General features: G+C 36.5%; 1 protein-coding gene and 1 pseudogene across 3 annotated transcripts in view; one reads left to right on the top strand and one right to left on the bottom strand.

Annotated features, from left to right (window-relative positions):
• Positions 1 to 6654: 6654 nt before the first annotated feature.
• On the top strand, positions 6655 to 11977 carry LOC113120438 (clusterin-like; annotated as a pseudogene).
• Positions 11978 to 12908: 931 nt separating this feature from the next.
• Positions 12909 to 15188, bottom strand: part of reps1 (RALBP1 associated Eps domain containing 1) — a 16163-nt gene continuing 13883 nt past the window's right edge. For all 3 annotated transcript variants that reach the window (XM_026290245.1, XM_026290244.1, XM_026290243.1), the window contains one exon: positions 12909 to 15097. In XM_026290245.1, coding sequence (XP_026146030.1) covers positions 15029 to 15097 — 69 coding nt within the window. In that variant the 3' untranslated portion in view covers positions 12909 to 15028. The remainder of the gene's footprint in view (positions 15098 to 15188) is intronic.

The raw sequence follows: 15188 nt of genomic DNA, 5'->3' as shown, positions 1-15188 counted from the left end.
ATTTTGTGTTTTGCAATGTGTGCTTCTTTAATAATTGTAGATATTTTTTCCACATGTTCTATGGTATACTGAAAAACATTGATAAACACACTCACCTTTTGAGGACTGATCACAGATTTTCTATGGGATTGACATCCGGGAAGTTGTTTGGCTACGGATCCAAAACTTCAATGTAATGATCTTAATGCTGGAAGATGGACGGATCATGAAATTGCTAATGGATCGTTGGAAGAAATCGATCTTGCAAGATGTTTTGAAACCATTCTTTATTTATGGCAGTGTTTTTGGGCAGAATATAAGGAGAGCCCACTCCCTTGGTTGGAAAGCAACCCCAAACATGGATGGTCTCAGGATGCTTCATTGTTGGCACAACAGAGGACTCATGGAAGCATTCACCTTTTCTTCTCCAAACAATCAATTTTCCAGATGTCCCAACCAGTCAGAAGGGAGCTTGATCAGAGAAAACAACTTTACACCAGTCTTCTGCTGACCAATCCTTGTACTTCCTGCAGAATTTCAGTCTGTCCCTGAGGTTTTTCTTGGAGAGAAGTGGCTTCATTGATGCCCTTCTTGACACCAAGCAGTTGTCCAAAAGTCTTGGCCTCACTGTGCGTGCAGATGCTCTTACACCAACCTGCTGCCCATATGACCATATGGTTATGTTCTGGGCACAACTCCACACGCCACTCCATGCAGCCATGCTTGGACAGAGTGGGAAATGCTTCCAATGAAGTGACTGTATAGAAACGGATAAGAGACTTCCAATGAAGGACTTAGGAAAAATAATCGGATTAAAGGTTCAGTGGGTGGGTTGAAGGAAAGAGTTGATTTGCAAGTTGTGATGCAAGGAAGAGACGGCTGGAATAATGTGAATTTAAATAAGGCCGCGTGTGAAAGGTGTTCCAAACACTGGATGGTACACATCGGGAATGTGAATTGTCGGGCTGATGCCAAGCATGACTAAACGTGGGCCTGCCTGAACTAAACATGATGCTGAAATTCTTGACGATCTGGTAAATTGTTCATAAAGGTGCCATATATGTGTAGAAATTTACTTTGCATGCGAGGCCATTTTGATGCAAAAACGGATGATGCTGCACGCGGTTTCTTTGGAGGTAACATGCCAACAAAAACAACCAATGCCAATGCCAATGCAGCTTTTTAGCAATTATTTAAACATGCATCTGCTCACCCAATAATCTAGAAACAATGTGAATGAACCACAACATCTTAAGCAGCAAACTCAGATAATCATGGATCCAATGACTAAGGAAGCATTCCACCTGTATATCTTTCCAGTTTTGCCTTCCAACTGTCTTGGTTGGATGGTAATTAAATGGCAATGGAAAAATCAAGAACAACATGCAGACTGTGGTGTTGGTAGCCTGGTAATACCAAACTCTGCTACTTCGCTTTGCTTTGTAGACAGAGTCTGGAAGGGCATAATTGACAAGCGTTTACTTTCTAGTGGGAGGGGGGGCTGTCTGAGGTTTAAAATCATTGGTTACCCGTAAGCCAATCACATAACATTTGGTTATGATCTTCATCCCCCACCCAGAGCTGATAAACAAGCTGCAGAGGGTCAAGTAATGGATACACTTGTGGTTTCTAAATAACCTTCTTTAAATGAGAGGTTAGTGCAATGGGTCTGTAGTCATGATTTCTATTCTTAGGCCCTGGAAATAGACAAGATGTTTTCCATAGCGATGGAACTCTCTGAAGATGCTAACTCAAGTTAAAGAGATGCTGAAGTTGTCCACATAGCTGGCTAGCACTTGCCTTCAGCACACGAGGACTAACTCCATCCAGTCCAGAAGACTCAAATGTAACCTTTCCAGCTCTTGTCTCATGTTATCGGCTGTGATATATAGTGTGAAAAGGAGGTGACATAGGTGGGATGGAATGTACACAGAAGTTTGTGGAGAATGGACAACAGGCTTGTATGATGAAAGCTTGTATGCTTGTAAGCAGTACTAAATTAAGATCTGATCTTCCTATATGGGAAGGAGAGCAGTAAAGATGTAAGCATCTTTAGTATTTGCATACACCAGATCAAGAGTCTTATTTTCTCTTGTTTTATAGTTAACAAACTGGTAGAAAGTAGTGAGTGTGGAGGAGAGGGATACATTATTGAAATCACCTGTAATCAATATGAAGGCACCTTGATATTTTTTTTTGTATATTTGCTGTCACAGAATGGATGGCTTCACATGCAGCTTCCACATTCCCTGATATAGGAATGTAAACAATAATGGCGACCACACTATATAATTATAAACACATTAAAAAATACCATGGTATTTAAAGTATACCACTGTAATACCATGGGACATTTCCAAAAACATCATGCAACATCACGGTGCCTGAAAAATAATGACAATACCATAGTATTTGTATATTACATTAAATTTTTCAATTTTTCAGTCTGTGTTAAACACTTCCTTACCCACCGTTATCACAAAAGCTGATCTATAAATAAAGTTAGAACAGAACTGAATTGAATTAGAATTGAAGGTTCTACTGTTTCTCATTAAACTTGTGTTCAAGCTCTCACTTGGCTGGTGTTCATAGTTCACTATTTTAGCTCTGTTGTTAATATGTGTGCAGATGTGGAAGCAAATGTGCTTCTAATAAATAAACAGACTGATTGATTATGTGTTTACTGAGGAAAGAGAGATGTGCTGACAGCTAGTATGAAATTGTATTTTAATGGTTACGGTTTATCAGATTTTACTAGTGTAAAATAATATAAAAAAAATAATTTTGTTGCATTAAAAAAGTATCTTGAGGTTAATGAGAGGCTTAGCAGATGATCTGTTGTTAACTGCACCATGCAGTGTACCTCCATATGCGGTGTTAGCACGCTTCAAATTACTCCAAGACCACCAACTTTCATCTGCTTGCCAAAACTGTAAATAATTCCAGCAAATAGAGTAGTGTTTAATAGACTAGCACGAAAACCATCTGGCACTTGATATACTTTTAAACTGATTCCGATTATTATTATTAAATAGGTACCCAGCACACTGCGTCTTAGTATTAAAAGTGTTTGGTGACACTTCAGAATATGCAAACCAAATTTTGCAAAAGCTGTTCTGAAAGAAACAAAACACAAACAAATATATGTTTTTCCTACAGTCTCTTCAACAGGCTGTTATGAATATTTATGAAGATACTGTTATAAGCCTTTCTGATTGCTTTCAGTCTCTGCCTTTCATAGGAGTCACTGCCACCTAGAGAACAAAAATAAAGTTTATATATATATATATATATATATATATATATATATATATATATATATATATATATATATATATATATATATATATATATATATATATATATATATATAGGTCGGCGTCCGCGACCAAAATAAAAAATGCGTTATATAAATATGTTCTGACAGTGCATTTGCGTACCGACATGGTTGACAGCTGTTAATATCATTTTAGATCACAAACTGTACTATATATGTTTTATTTTCAACCTGAAAGCATAAATCTAGGCTATTCCATGCCGTTTTCAAAGCACAATGCAAAACTGTGACATTCATCCATAGACAGTAAAAGAAATTGACAGCGACCTCATAGGGAACTCAACTGAGACAATTGAAGCCCATTTTTAGCGTTTTTTAGCACTTCCGTTTCTGACGCGCAGACTCAAACGAAGCTTGACGACTTCAGCAACCTGTCTGACAGATGTAAATCTTCTAGTAGCTGTGCGTGAAAACTGCCAACGTTAATCTTGCAGAGACAGTGAGCTTGAGCGGGGAGTTCTTTGGCGTGAGTGAGCAGGAGTAAGTATTCTGATTAATTATTTTGTATCGTATTTTAAAATGTAATGCCAGTATGCCATATTAAGTTAATTGCCTGCGAGCTTCTCCTTCTGTCTGTACGGTAATGCGACAGAGAGTCGCGTGGTTACGACACAATCGTTAGCCTATTTTTTACAAAAACTGTTTCTACGGGGCCATAATGTAACATAGAAGGTAATGGAGCCCTTTATACATTGTCGTGTATCTTTAGAAATAAATAATGGACAAACGGAGTCTTTAAACGCCTCAGATGTAAAGTTATTCGCTGTCAAAGTGACGCCAAATTGAATGGGAGTCAATGGGAATGCTAACGCAAGTGAAGTTCTTCTACAAGATGGCAGCACGCAGCCGACTTCAACTTCCGGTCAACTTCCTTGCCGCCTGCATTCATCCACTGACGCTCTTTTATCAGCAGCGCTAATTCCGGAAGCGCGTACTTACTTGCCGGCAACCTGGCAAAATAAAAGCCTGCTGATTTAAAGTTTGAATATGATGAAAACTTTTATTTATTTATTTTTAGACACTTTTATCCAAAGCAGCTTAAAATTGGGGAATACATAAAGTGATTCTTCATAAAGAGGCAAACAAAGAAAGTAGTAGTAAATATTTTAGTTTACTATAAAATAAATGTATTTGTATTTAATACTAGAACTGACTTTTATTTTTAATAATATTATCACACACTATTATTTAGTTTATTTACTATTATTTTATAAAAATGAAAAAACTAAACTAAATAAATAAAGTGCAATAATATTAACTATTATTAATCGATTTTTTATAGTTATATTTAATGGGTCACGCTATATGCAGTGTGAGGACCAAACCAAATCTCCATGTTCTCTAATGAGAACCAGGCTGAAAAAATTATGTGGACACCCCTGTATGTATGTATGTAATATATATACATTAGTGAACACCCCTGTATAACATTACATTAATAAAATGTAGGCTAAGAAGTAAAAAGAGAGAAGAAAATTAATTGAACCAATGATAGGAGAACAAAACAATGTTCTGGCAAAGGTACAGTAACGTGACGGTAAATTTGAAACTCATGTGTGATCGCATTTAAAACGGCAAGAAACAGGGTGGAACATTTAATACTGTACAGCACGCTGCGAGAGATATTGACAGAGGACTGGACCACTTACCAACATTGTTTTATGAGGTGAGATGTTAGAAAACATGGTTGAGAAGGTTGTCGGAGGTAATCAGGTCATATTTGCTGGATGTAAACAAAAAATACCTGTTCTATTGCCAGTAAGAAAACATAATTAAAGCCACAAGATATTCAAGATTAAGTACATGTCCAACACTCTTGAAATTTAAGGTTATTTTTTTCCAAAATACTTTGTCATTAATTTGAATTTGAAAAAGTCACCAATGTGATGGTAGGGTGAGGTTGGTTGACAGTGTGTTGGCAGGCTGTCCTACATCAAAATAAATCACTCTTTCTAGTCTCTAGATATAGTTTCCTCCTTCCATATTGTTGCCCAGGTGAAAATCTTAATTTAGATTGTTTCGTTTTATTACTTTTGTAGGATGAGTTTCTGATTAATACTTAGTTACTGTATGGTTGCAGGTTTGTTCAAATCAGTATAAGGAATAATAATAGTGATCCTTGCTTTGGAAAATAAATAATTATTTTTTATACTGTTTTTTTATTTAATGAGTAAGGATGACTTGACAACATTTTACAGATGCATGACATTGGAAAGAGGTGTGGCTGCAGCTGTTTGTCTGGATGTGTTATTTGTTTGCCCACATGTCCTGCAGGGGAAAATGTGGCTTTAGACATGCTCCTACACCATGCAGGATGCCAAACATCTTATAAACAGGCTTTGAGTCACATTTGCCTAACTGTCAGAATGTTTTGAGCTATATCCTTTCCTGACATTTAGGTTCCTCCATCTTCAGAACATCTCATAAAAAAAAAACTAAAACAACTCTTGACTTGGAGACGAAAGCTACCTCACAAGCTATGATGTGAATAAAAAGCCGTTTCCATCCACTACAGGAGTGGTTTGGTGTCCTAATGTGTAATAAGCAATAAGTAATGATGTGTTTTGGTCAAAAGCATACATAATAACCCCTCACATAATAACATGGTTATGTCTGTTATGACTGTAAGTCTCAGTATAAGTCTTTCATGAAAGTCTTGCACTTTTCACTGACTTTTTTGCCTTTTCTGTCCAATTTGAATATTAAGTCCAAAACAAATGGCACATAACTGGAGCCACCTGGGTGACTATAATGGGTCATACAAAAGATCAAGTCAAGTGTGCTTTCTTTTTCCTGTAAATGTTGAAAAATTCTAAAATGTACTGACTTAGCTTTTTTTTTTAAAGGTTTTTCATTGCCTAAATTATCCACAAAGAGTGCTTTTTCAGAAAATGACGATGAGTTACAAAACAAAATAAAAAACTATATTAAATACAAGATTTGGGGATTAAATAGCAAGAAATGTTTAAAAGTCCAGTCATTTTTACCGGGAACACAAAATCAGGATAAGGATTTGCGAGGTTAAACTTGAGCTTGTATAACCTGCGCACTTGTTTACTTAGTTTCAGTACTGTTATGAACTAGTTTTATATGTGATACACTGAATTATTCTCTGCACAGCTGAAGCAGATGTTATGCAGCAGGTCACATTAAGGTGATTCACCACTGTTAAATGTTGGAACTGTCCGACAGTAATGAATTATCCACATACAGTCTTTGCCGGTAAATTCTAGAGGGCAATTTTTTCCCGTAAACCCCATGTTCGGGATGTGCCTCTACAAGCACAATGAAATGAGGGAGATAGTGCAATGTTGCCCACTTCTGGTCAGACGGAGCCTCTGCCGTTGACAATAACAGTTTCTGGAAAAGTCCAAAGCCACGGCCATTCTCATCCCGTGAATCACGTCGTCAACATCACCCAACCTCCCAGTATAAAAACAAATCAGAGGAGGCACAGTCCATCTGCAGGGAAGAAAAAGAATCCAAGCAGGGTGAGTACATTATAGCATATTACAAGGATGCTGACAATCTTGTTTATATAAATATGCTTTTATAGATATTATATAATTGTGCTAATATATACATTTATGTAAGATGTTATTTATTTTATGGTTACAGTGATGTAATACCTAATTGACATACTATAAAATTGCATTGTAGTTAATGCTGCATTAATGCATTTTCCCCAACTACTGAGCAATAACCCACTACTGTATAAATGCAAATAAGATTCTGTTTGTACTTGAGATAGAATAACTTATCATTTATGGTGTTTTTGAATTACAATCCATCCTCATGTGGTTATTTTCATCCAAAAAGTCTAACTGGGCTGTTTGTTGAGTCGAGTTTGTCTGTGCTTTCCCTAGGCGAATTTGTATTGATTTTTTCACTGCAGAGAGGAATTTGTCTCGCAGCCCCAAAGCCAATGAGGGAAACTAAGCCAGGTCAACTACATTCAGGATGCATACTGTGCCCTAGCAAGATATCATTAAACAAAGCAAATCCCGTCAGAGCAAGCCACATGTGTGATACTTACAAAACACCACAGCGATGTGTAACCTCATTCCAAAACAAATCTCTCAAGATAAGGGCACAAGGGCAAGATTAATTCAAACAAAAGCAAAAGAAGATAAAATTGTATGCTTGCAACAAACAACATTTTTGAGGAACTTCAAGGTTATATTATGGAGAAAGCAAAACACTGCAAGTTGCACACCATATTTTACAACACACACACACACACACAAAAAAAAAACCTTTCCATGTGACTCCATATTTCTGTCTGTTCATTGGTCTTCCGACATTTGTGCATGTTTCTTATGTAACTAGGCTCCTGGCTTTCATTTGGTAGAGTTGGGGTTTCTATGTACACGTACAGAGGCTAAAAAGAGGAAACTTGTCCCCATGACTGACTCAAGGCCTTTATTATATTTACACTGACTCTGGTGTGAATTACAAACTCCACAGCAGCCGTTGAGGACCAATGGTTTGTCTTTAGAAATATCAAACATGATTTAAAGTGCAGCATTATTAAAAAGGGTAATCTTCAGAAGTTTCTGCAAACTCACAAAACTGGGATTAAATTTCGTCAGAGCAAGCTTAAATGAAGGGGATATGCTTTCAAATCCATGGAATCAGTGAAGGGAACATCTAAACGTTTGCAAGTTTGCTACACCTCCAATGATTTTGTTAGTGGTTAAAGGGATAGTTCAACCAAAAGTGAGTCATCATTTACTAATCCACATGCTGGTGCAAACCAGTATGACTTTTTTTTTTTCTTCTGTACAACACAAAATAATTTTTTTTAGTTAAAAAAAACATTGGACCCCATTGATTTGTATGGAGAAAAACAAAACAAAACCACATTTTTAAAATACCTTCTTTTGTGTTCCACAGATAGAGAAAATCAGATTTGAAATGACATGAGGTTAAGAAAATAATGAGAGAATTTGTATTTTTCAATTAACTGTGTTGTAGATTATTTTTTTTGGCTATGAGATTATATAGCACACTATATAAGGCCCACTAAATCTGTTTGGACCTCTGTTCAGAAACATCAAGGTCGCAGAAAGATAAATGCCAATATTTTGTATCAGACCTACGATCATAAATAGACATGCTGATGGATTCATTGCCTACACAGTCTGTCTAAGCGCGTCCCACATTATTAAAAGTGTGGGTTTTTGCAATTTTTCATAAACTTGCTGAGTCACTTTCACCACAGTTTAATAAAAAAATAAAAATAAAATAAAAAAAGTTTTTACTATTCAATGACACACTTTTTCCTGATTTATGTTCATAGTGTTAAACCGCTTCTGAAACCAGCACAACATCAGCCACCAAAGATGAAGGTCTCATGGTCTCTGCTGGGACTTTCTCTTCTCTACCTCTCTGTGGAGTGTCTGCTACCACCAACTAAAGAGGAGCTCAATCGTAAGTGCATTGGTTTTTTCTGTGTTGTGCTCAATTAGCAAGAGTAATGTAACCATTATTGCTTTGTGGCAGAGATGTCAGTGCTTGGTGAAAAGTACCTGGATAAACAGATTGAAAACGCCATCACTGGGGTAAAGGAGATGAAGACTGTGATGGAGCGAACAGAAGAGGATCACAAGAGGTTCCGGTCTGAACTAGAGAAAACAAAGCAACAAAAAGAGGTGAAAAAGGAAGAGGACAGATAGATAGACAACTTTAAATAAAAATTAACATTAACTATAAAGAACTGATTAATCCTGGTCAAATTACATAATCGACAAATATTTATGTATATATATATATATATATATATATATATATATATATATATATATATATATATATATATATATATATATAAATTAACTAACAAGAAATGTATTATGAATAAATTAACTATGAACAGTTTATATACAGTATATTTCTTAATTATTAACCTAGACCAATAAAATTACATAATCTATATATTTATATACAATGAATTAACATTTCAAGTTGTATAAATGAACATGAAAACATTAACATTTATTATGAATGAACATTAATATTTGTTATAAATTAACATTAACCAAGATATATAAAAACAGAATAATTATGTATATGAATTATATACAACATTAGGTAAATTATTATGAATTAACAATGAGCAAAATTTCATTCATAAATCAATATAAAATTAGATTAAATCTCAAATGCTGGAACAAATAATGAAGATTAATTACATAAATTACATATATTAATGCATTAACATTTCAAGTTGTAAAAATAAAAACTAGGCAATATATTACACATTTACAGTAATATTTATATTATATGATTTATATTACATAATATTTATTCATTTTAACAGATCACTAAATGCTTAGAAAAATTGTTTGTTGTTTCTTCATAACACCCATTGCATTTGCTTACTATTGTTAATTAATCGAACCTAATGTAAAGTGTAACTCGGATCTAAATAAAATGAACTTCATACATTTTTAATTTTAACTTAAGTGTCTGAATTTTTTTCTTGTATTATTTGATCAAATAGAATGCTCTGAAGGAGGCTCAGGAGATGGAGGAGAAGCTGAGTGAGCAACAGAGCATGTGTAATGAAACCATGCAGGCTCTGTGGGAGGAGTGCAAGCCCTGCTTGAGGAAAACGTGTGTTAAGTATACTCGCGCACCTGCAGCAGTGGAGCTGGACTGGTGGGACGACAGGTGATACGTCTGCACAAACATCCCTGCAATTATCCTGACTTCATGCTGGTGCTTGAAACCATCCCTCTCTGTCTGTTTTTAGCTGGAGGGCATTTTGAACAGAACCTCTCCTATCTCCATTTGGATCAACGGGCAAAATATTGAGACGCTGGTGGACGAGGACCAGCAGCAGACCAGACGCTTCCAGGATCTTGAGGAGCGGTATACAGAGGTTGCAGACGGAGTGGACAACATCTTCATGGACAGCATGAAGGTGTTCGACCACATGCATTCCTTCCACCAGCCCAGCTTCTTCCCCAGTCCCTTCCGTATGCCCAGCATGTTCGGTAGTCAGTCGAGCCGGGCCGCTCGTGTCTACAGGTCCCCTCTGAACAACCCAGAGTTCCACAGCTTCCATAACTTCCACAGCATGTTCCGCCCCATGATGGACATGGCAAGAAACATGTTCGACTCCTTCGGACCCTACATGGGAAGTGATATGGATTTCCCTTCAGAAGGTAAATTTCAGGGTCTACAAGCATGGACATAACATCATGTTAAGTTAAAAATGCTGTAAACAATATTCATCACAATTAAATTAACAGTCCAACCAAAACTGCCAAATTGCTAATTTCTTTCTTTGTTCTTCAGTGAACATATTTTGAAGGGTGCTAAAACAGTTTAGGTTTCCATAGACTTCCATTGCTTTTTTGTTTAGTAGAAGTCCATTTTTTGTCTTTATTATTGCAATATGACATTATACTTTTTTTCTTTACCATGGCAATACAGTATAATGACATAAAATGGTAGATTATTATTCTTTTTTTACTTACAGACCGCTTATATCTCATTCATTTAATGCATTTAATAAACCTGTAAACCTTATATTTAGTAAACATGTATTCACAGATGGCAGAGTAAATGAGGATGTTATTATAACTAAACCATTCGGAAATGATAAGATGACCTGCAGGGAGATTCGTCGCAATTCTGCTGGCTGCATTAAACTGAAGGATGAGTGTGAGAAATGTAAAGAGATCCAGCACATTGGTAAGTTTTACATTTATTATCCAGCACAGAAATAAAAAAAAAAATAAAACTGGTCCCAGTTTGGGAGTTTTTGATGAGAACTCCAGCTTACAATTAAAGCTTTGTTTTCTCCTTCAGACTGTTCTGGAAAGAGGCCCCTGGAAGGCCCCCTGAAGGAGGAGCTGGAAAGGGCTCTTGCCAGGGCTGAGAGTTTAACCCAGGAGTACAACAATGTGCTAAAACGATTCGAAGAGGAGATGTTCAACACCTCTAGTGTGCTGGACCTGTTCAACAAACAATTCGGCTGGGTGTCCTCCCTAGCTAGCCACACCAAAAATGAAGATGGCTTCTTTAAAATACAGGCAGTAGGTGCTAATTATTATGTATTTCAGCACAACTGTAACTGCTTCCACTATGCAGACCCCTCAGCTGCCAACATTTTATGTGCAGGTGATATCAAAAGGCTCAGATAAAGCAGAGAACCCAGGAGACACTAAAGTGTCAGTCAAACTGTTTGACGGGCCAGATATGAGCTTCACAGTGCCAGGAGACATTCCCTGGAAAGACCCGAAATTCTCAGAGGTGGTGGCACAGGAGGCTTTGGATCGTTACAAACAGAACTCTGTGTGAGTCTTAACATCAATCCATTTTAATAAGCTAAATATCTTTACAAATTTACCAAATATATTAATGTTTTCCTCTCCAGGGTCACAAACTAAATGTTTTGGAGGGTGGTGTTTCAGATGATGAAAAGATATTCTCTGAGAAACCTGAAAAGCACTTGAGAAGATTCTTATGAATTAGAATTAGAAATACTGAGAGACGTTGTATTCATGTAGCTGGATGTCTTTTGTCTAGCATTATTCTGCGGTTTCATCCTTCTTAACACTCACAGATTGTATAGAATAAGTGCTTATGAGTGCTTCTAATCAACTGTACATTGTCAAATACCAATAAAACACAAAATTCCAAAATGTTCCTTGTATCTTAAAATATATTGGTGTAAAATTTTCAGCATTGCAAGAGAATTTCACGCTGCAGATTTTCAGACATACAGTACTGTGCAAAAGTAGGCCACTAGTATTATCAGTATTATTTCTTTTTTGTCAGTTATTGCTATCTGTTGCTGTAGTGTGTCAGTAGTAAATATCAGTTTACATTTCCAAACATAATTTTTGCCATTAACTGTAATAATCCAGTGAGATTTTTGTTTGCACAAGAAGTCTGACAACAGCCAGTGCTCCACAGAGATCTGACCTCACCATCATCCAGTCTGTACAGAGCCGCCCACACATGACATTCAGGAAAATAAATTGTGCACACGATTTACTTATTTGTTCCCTCGATGTCCTAAAACGTGCACGATTACTTTCGTTCCATCAAATTTATTAACTTTTTCTCTCGATTTATAAATCACGTACACAAATTAGTAAATCTGCGTACAATTTAGCCTACTTTTTCCCTGCATGCCATGTGCAGGGCTCCATAAGTCTGTCTTGAATAACATGAAAAGACAGAACAAACTAAATCCAGAAGAATGTCTCCAAGACACTTCAAGAAACCTACCTGTAAAGCTTCCTGAAAAACAATGCGCAAGTGCACCTAGGACAAAAGCATTAAATGTCTAACCTAAGTCTATTGTTTCAGCTCTAATCTCTGATCAATATTAGAAGATCAAAACAATGTATAATGTTTTATAATTATTCTGCATAATTCTGCGTAACAGAGCAAAATACAGAATCAGTGTTTTGGAACAAATAAAGTGATCGAAGTGAAAAATTCAATTCAGTATTTCTAAACTCACTCACTTTCAACTCACACATAAAGAGAGTTGCTTATGAGTTGACTCTAAAGCACTATTGGACTACTGCTGGAAAACAGTTGGAGTGCTTGACAAAAAAGGAAAATATTAAAATATTGTGCCATTTTTATTTTGTGTAAAAATCACACAGCTGCTAGTTCATTCTGCAGAGACACATCCATGCAGTTTTTGACATTTATGATCCCACAGCCATTATATAAGCAATTAAATAGAATATTTGCTGTTAGTCAGCAATTAATGCAAATGTACATGAGAGATCAAAAGGTGTGTATCATACAATATACAACATACCCCTGATACAGTAAATCAGCCTGAACAGCAGGGAGAAAAGGCTCACCTTGATTTAGCACGTGGGGGATACATTACTGTGAAAACCTGCACACCAGGAAGTAAGGCTTTAAGGAGGAGCAGAATAAAAACACGGACATCAGTCAAAACAAACTGACGAATGAAAGACATGGTGCAAGTCTATGTAACAACACAAACGTCACATTAGTTCAGACGTTACAGATACAATTCGAGTGGTTCGTCGTTTAGAGCCTTTTATACAAAATGAGATTGTGAACGACATGCAAAAATAGTGAGGAGATAAGACAAATGAAAGCCGAAGGGGAGAGAGTGCAGTCACCGTTTTAGGTCTCAGGTTCACGTACCGATGATGTCACAAGTGTTTATGATGCAGGACTGAATCAGATGATGTACCGTATAAGGTACAGCCAACATTTGAGACTGAGAGAGGGACACCTGCCATCCCGGGGTGAAAGACTGTACAAGGTTGAATGGGTCGTTTTGTAATAACACACCACCAGAGTGTGTTAAGAGAAAAAAAAAGAAAGCAGTTTTTGATGCCATACCATAGTAACTATTGTCCTCAAACACTCCCATGCACAGCAGTGCAGATGTGCTGTCCACCAGTATGGCGAGAAAGAAAAATTAAAGAGGCAGTTCATTCAAAATTAACAATTCTGTAATTTGCTCAGTAAGTTTTTTCTTTTTTTCATGTGACACAAAAAGTGTTTTTGGAGAATATCCTGTTCACTCTTTTTAACATAATGAGGGCTAACAAACAAAAGGCGCATAAAAAGAACCCCATACAAAATGTGCATTATATTTCTAATTATTAAAGCCATAAAACAGCTTTTACACGAGGAACAGACTGAAGTTTAAATTGTTATTCATAATTTTCTGTAAGAATTCTGTAATTCATTTTTCTGTAAGAGAAGTCCGAGTTGTCAACAAGATTAATTTGATTAGTTTGTAACTTTTCAAAGATTCAGATGATCCAGAGAGAGAAAGAAAAAAAAAGAATGAATCATTCACCATCAACTGATCCAGTGCTCAAGTTTCACTCAATGATTCAGTCGCAGCAGAAGAACACTACACACAAAAAAAAATTAAAAATCTGTGTCTGTTCCTTACAACAATTACAATGAAATCATTTCAATATAGCACACATTTTTGGAGTATCTTTTGAGCTTGAAATCCCCCTTACTTGTATACTGTCATTACTTTAAAAAGACCAGATACCAATATTATTCTTCAAAAAAAAAAATTTTTTTTTTAAAGTAATATGGGTTAATAACAACATAAGGTTGAAAAAAATATATATATTTTTTTTAAGTTTTGAGTGAACTGTCCCTTTAACAAGTGCCTGTCAGAATCAATTTTCTAAATCGTACTTTTGAAATAGTATGATCTCCCAAAAATCAGTTCTCCCCTCTGTACGACCAGTGCATGGCCTAACATGATTGTCTGAGCACACAGGGGTGCCTCGAACATGGAAGAACATGACAAGCTGCCTCAGGACTCTGGAGAACAGGAGGGGAAACGGCTCCTTCATGTTTACCAGAATTACAGCCTCCCGCCGGCCATGACATCAGGCTCTTGCCTCACACGCTAAACATAACCTGCAAAATCTGGGGTATTACACACACAACCACTCAGACTTTCTGTTTCATCAAAGTGCCATAACGGATAATGTTCCTGGACCCCATCCCTCTGTATGGCTGTGTAAGACAGAAACAGTCTGGAGGAAGCAGCGACTGTGTCTCTTCTCACACAATAAGCAGAGGAGTGGAGACGGGTGAAATGGACATCCTGCCAGAGGATCCAACAGACCACTCAAACACAAATAACAAGAGAAAACTGGGGTAATCACACTTTCATACACACAAACATTCAATCTGAAGCGAACACACACACACGGTTTACAAATGCGAAAAAGGTCTAAGCTGTTCCAGTTGCACTTCAAGCGAGATTCTTTCTTCTAGCAGGTCCTAAGAAGACAAAATTAGCAAAAAGACAAATTGTTACACATTTAAACAGCTTGTCTTATAAAAAAAATAATTCTGTCACATGAAAGGACAT

Source organism: Carassius auratus, chromosome 20, assembly GCF_003368295.1.
Source record: "Carassius auratus strain Wakin chromosome 20, ASM336829v1, whole genome shotgun sequence".
NCBI classification, from domain to species: domain Eukaryota; kingdom Metazoa; phylum Chordata; class Actinopteri; order Cypriniformes; family Cyprinidae; genus Carassius; species Carassius auratus.
This window is presented reverse-complemented; position numbering and strand designations above follow the sequence as displayed.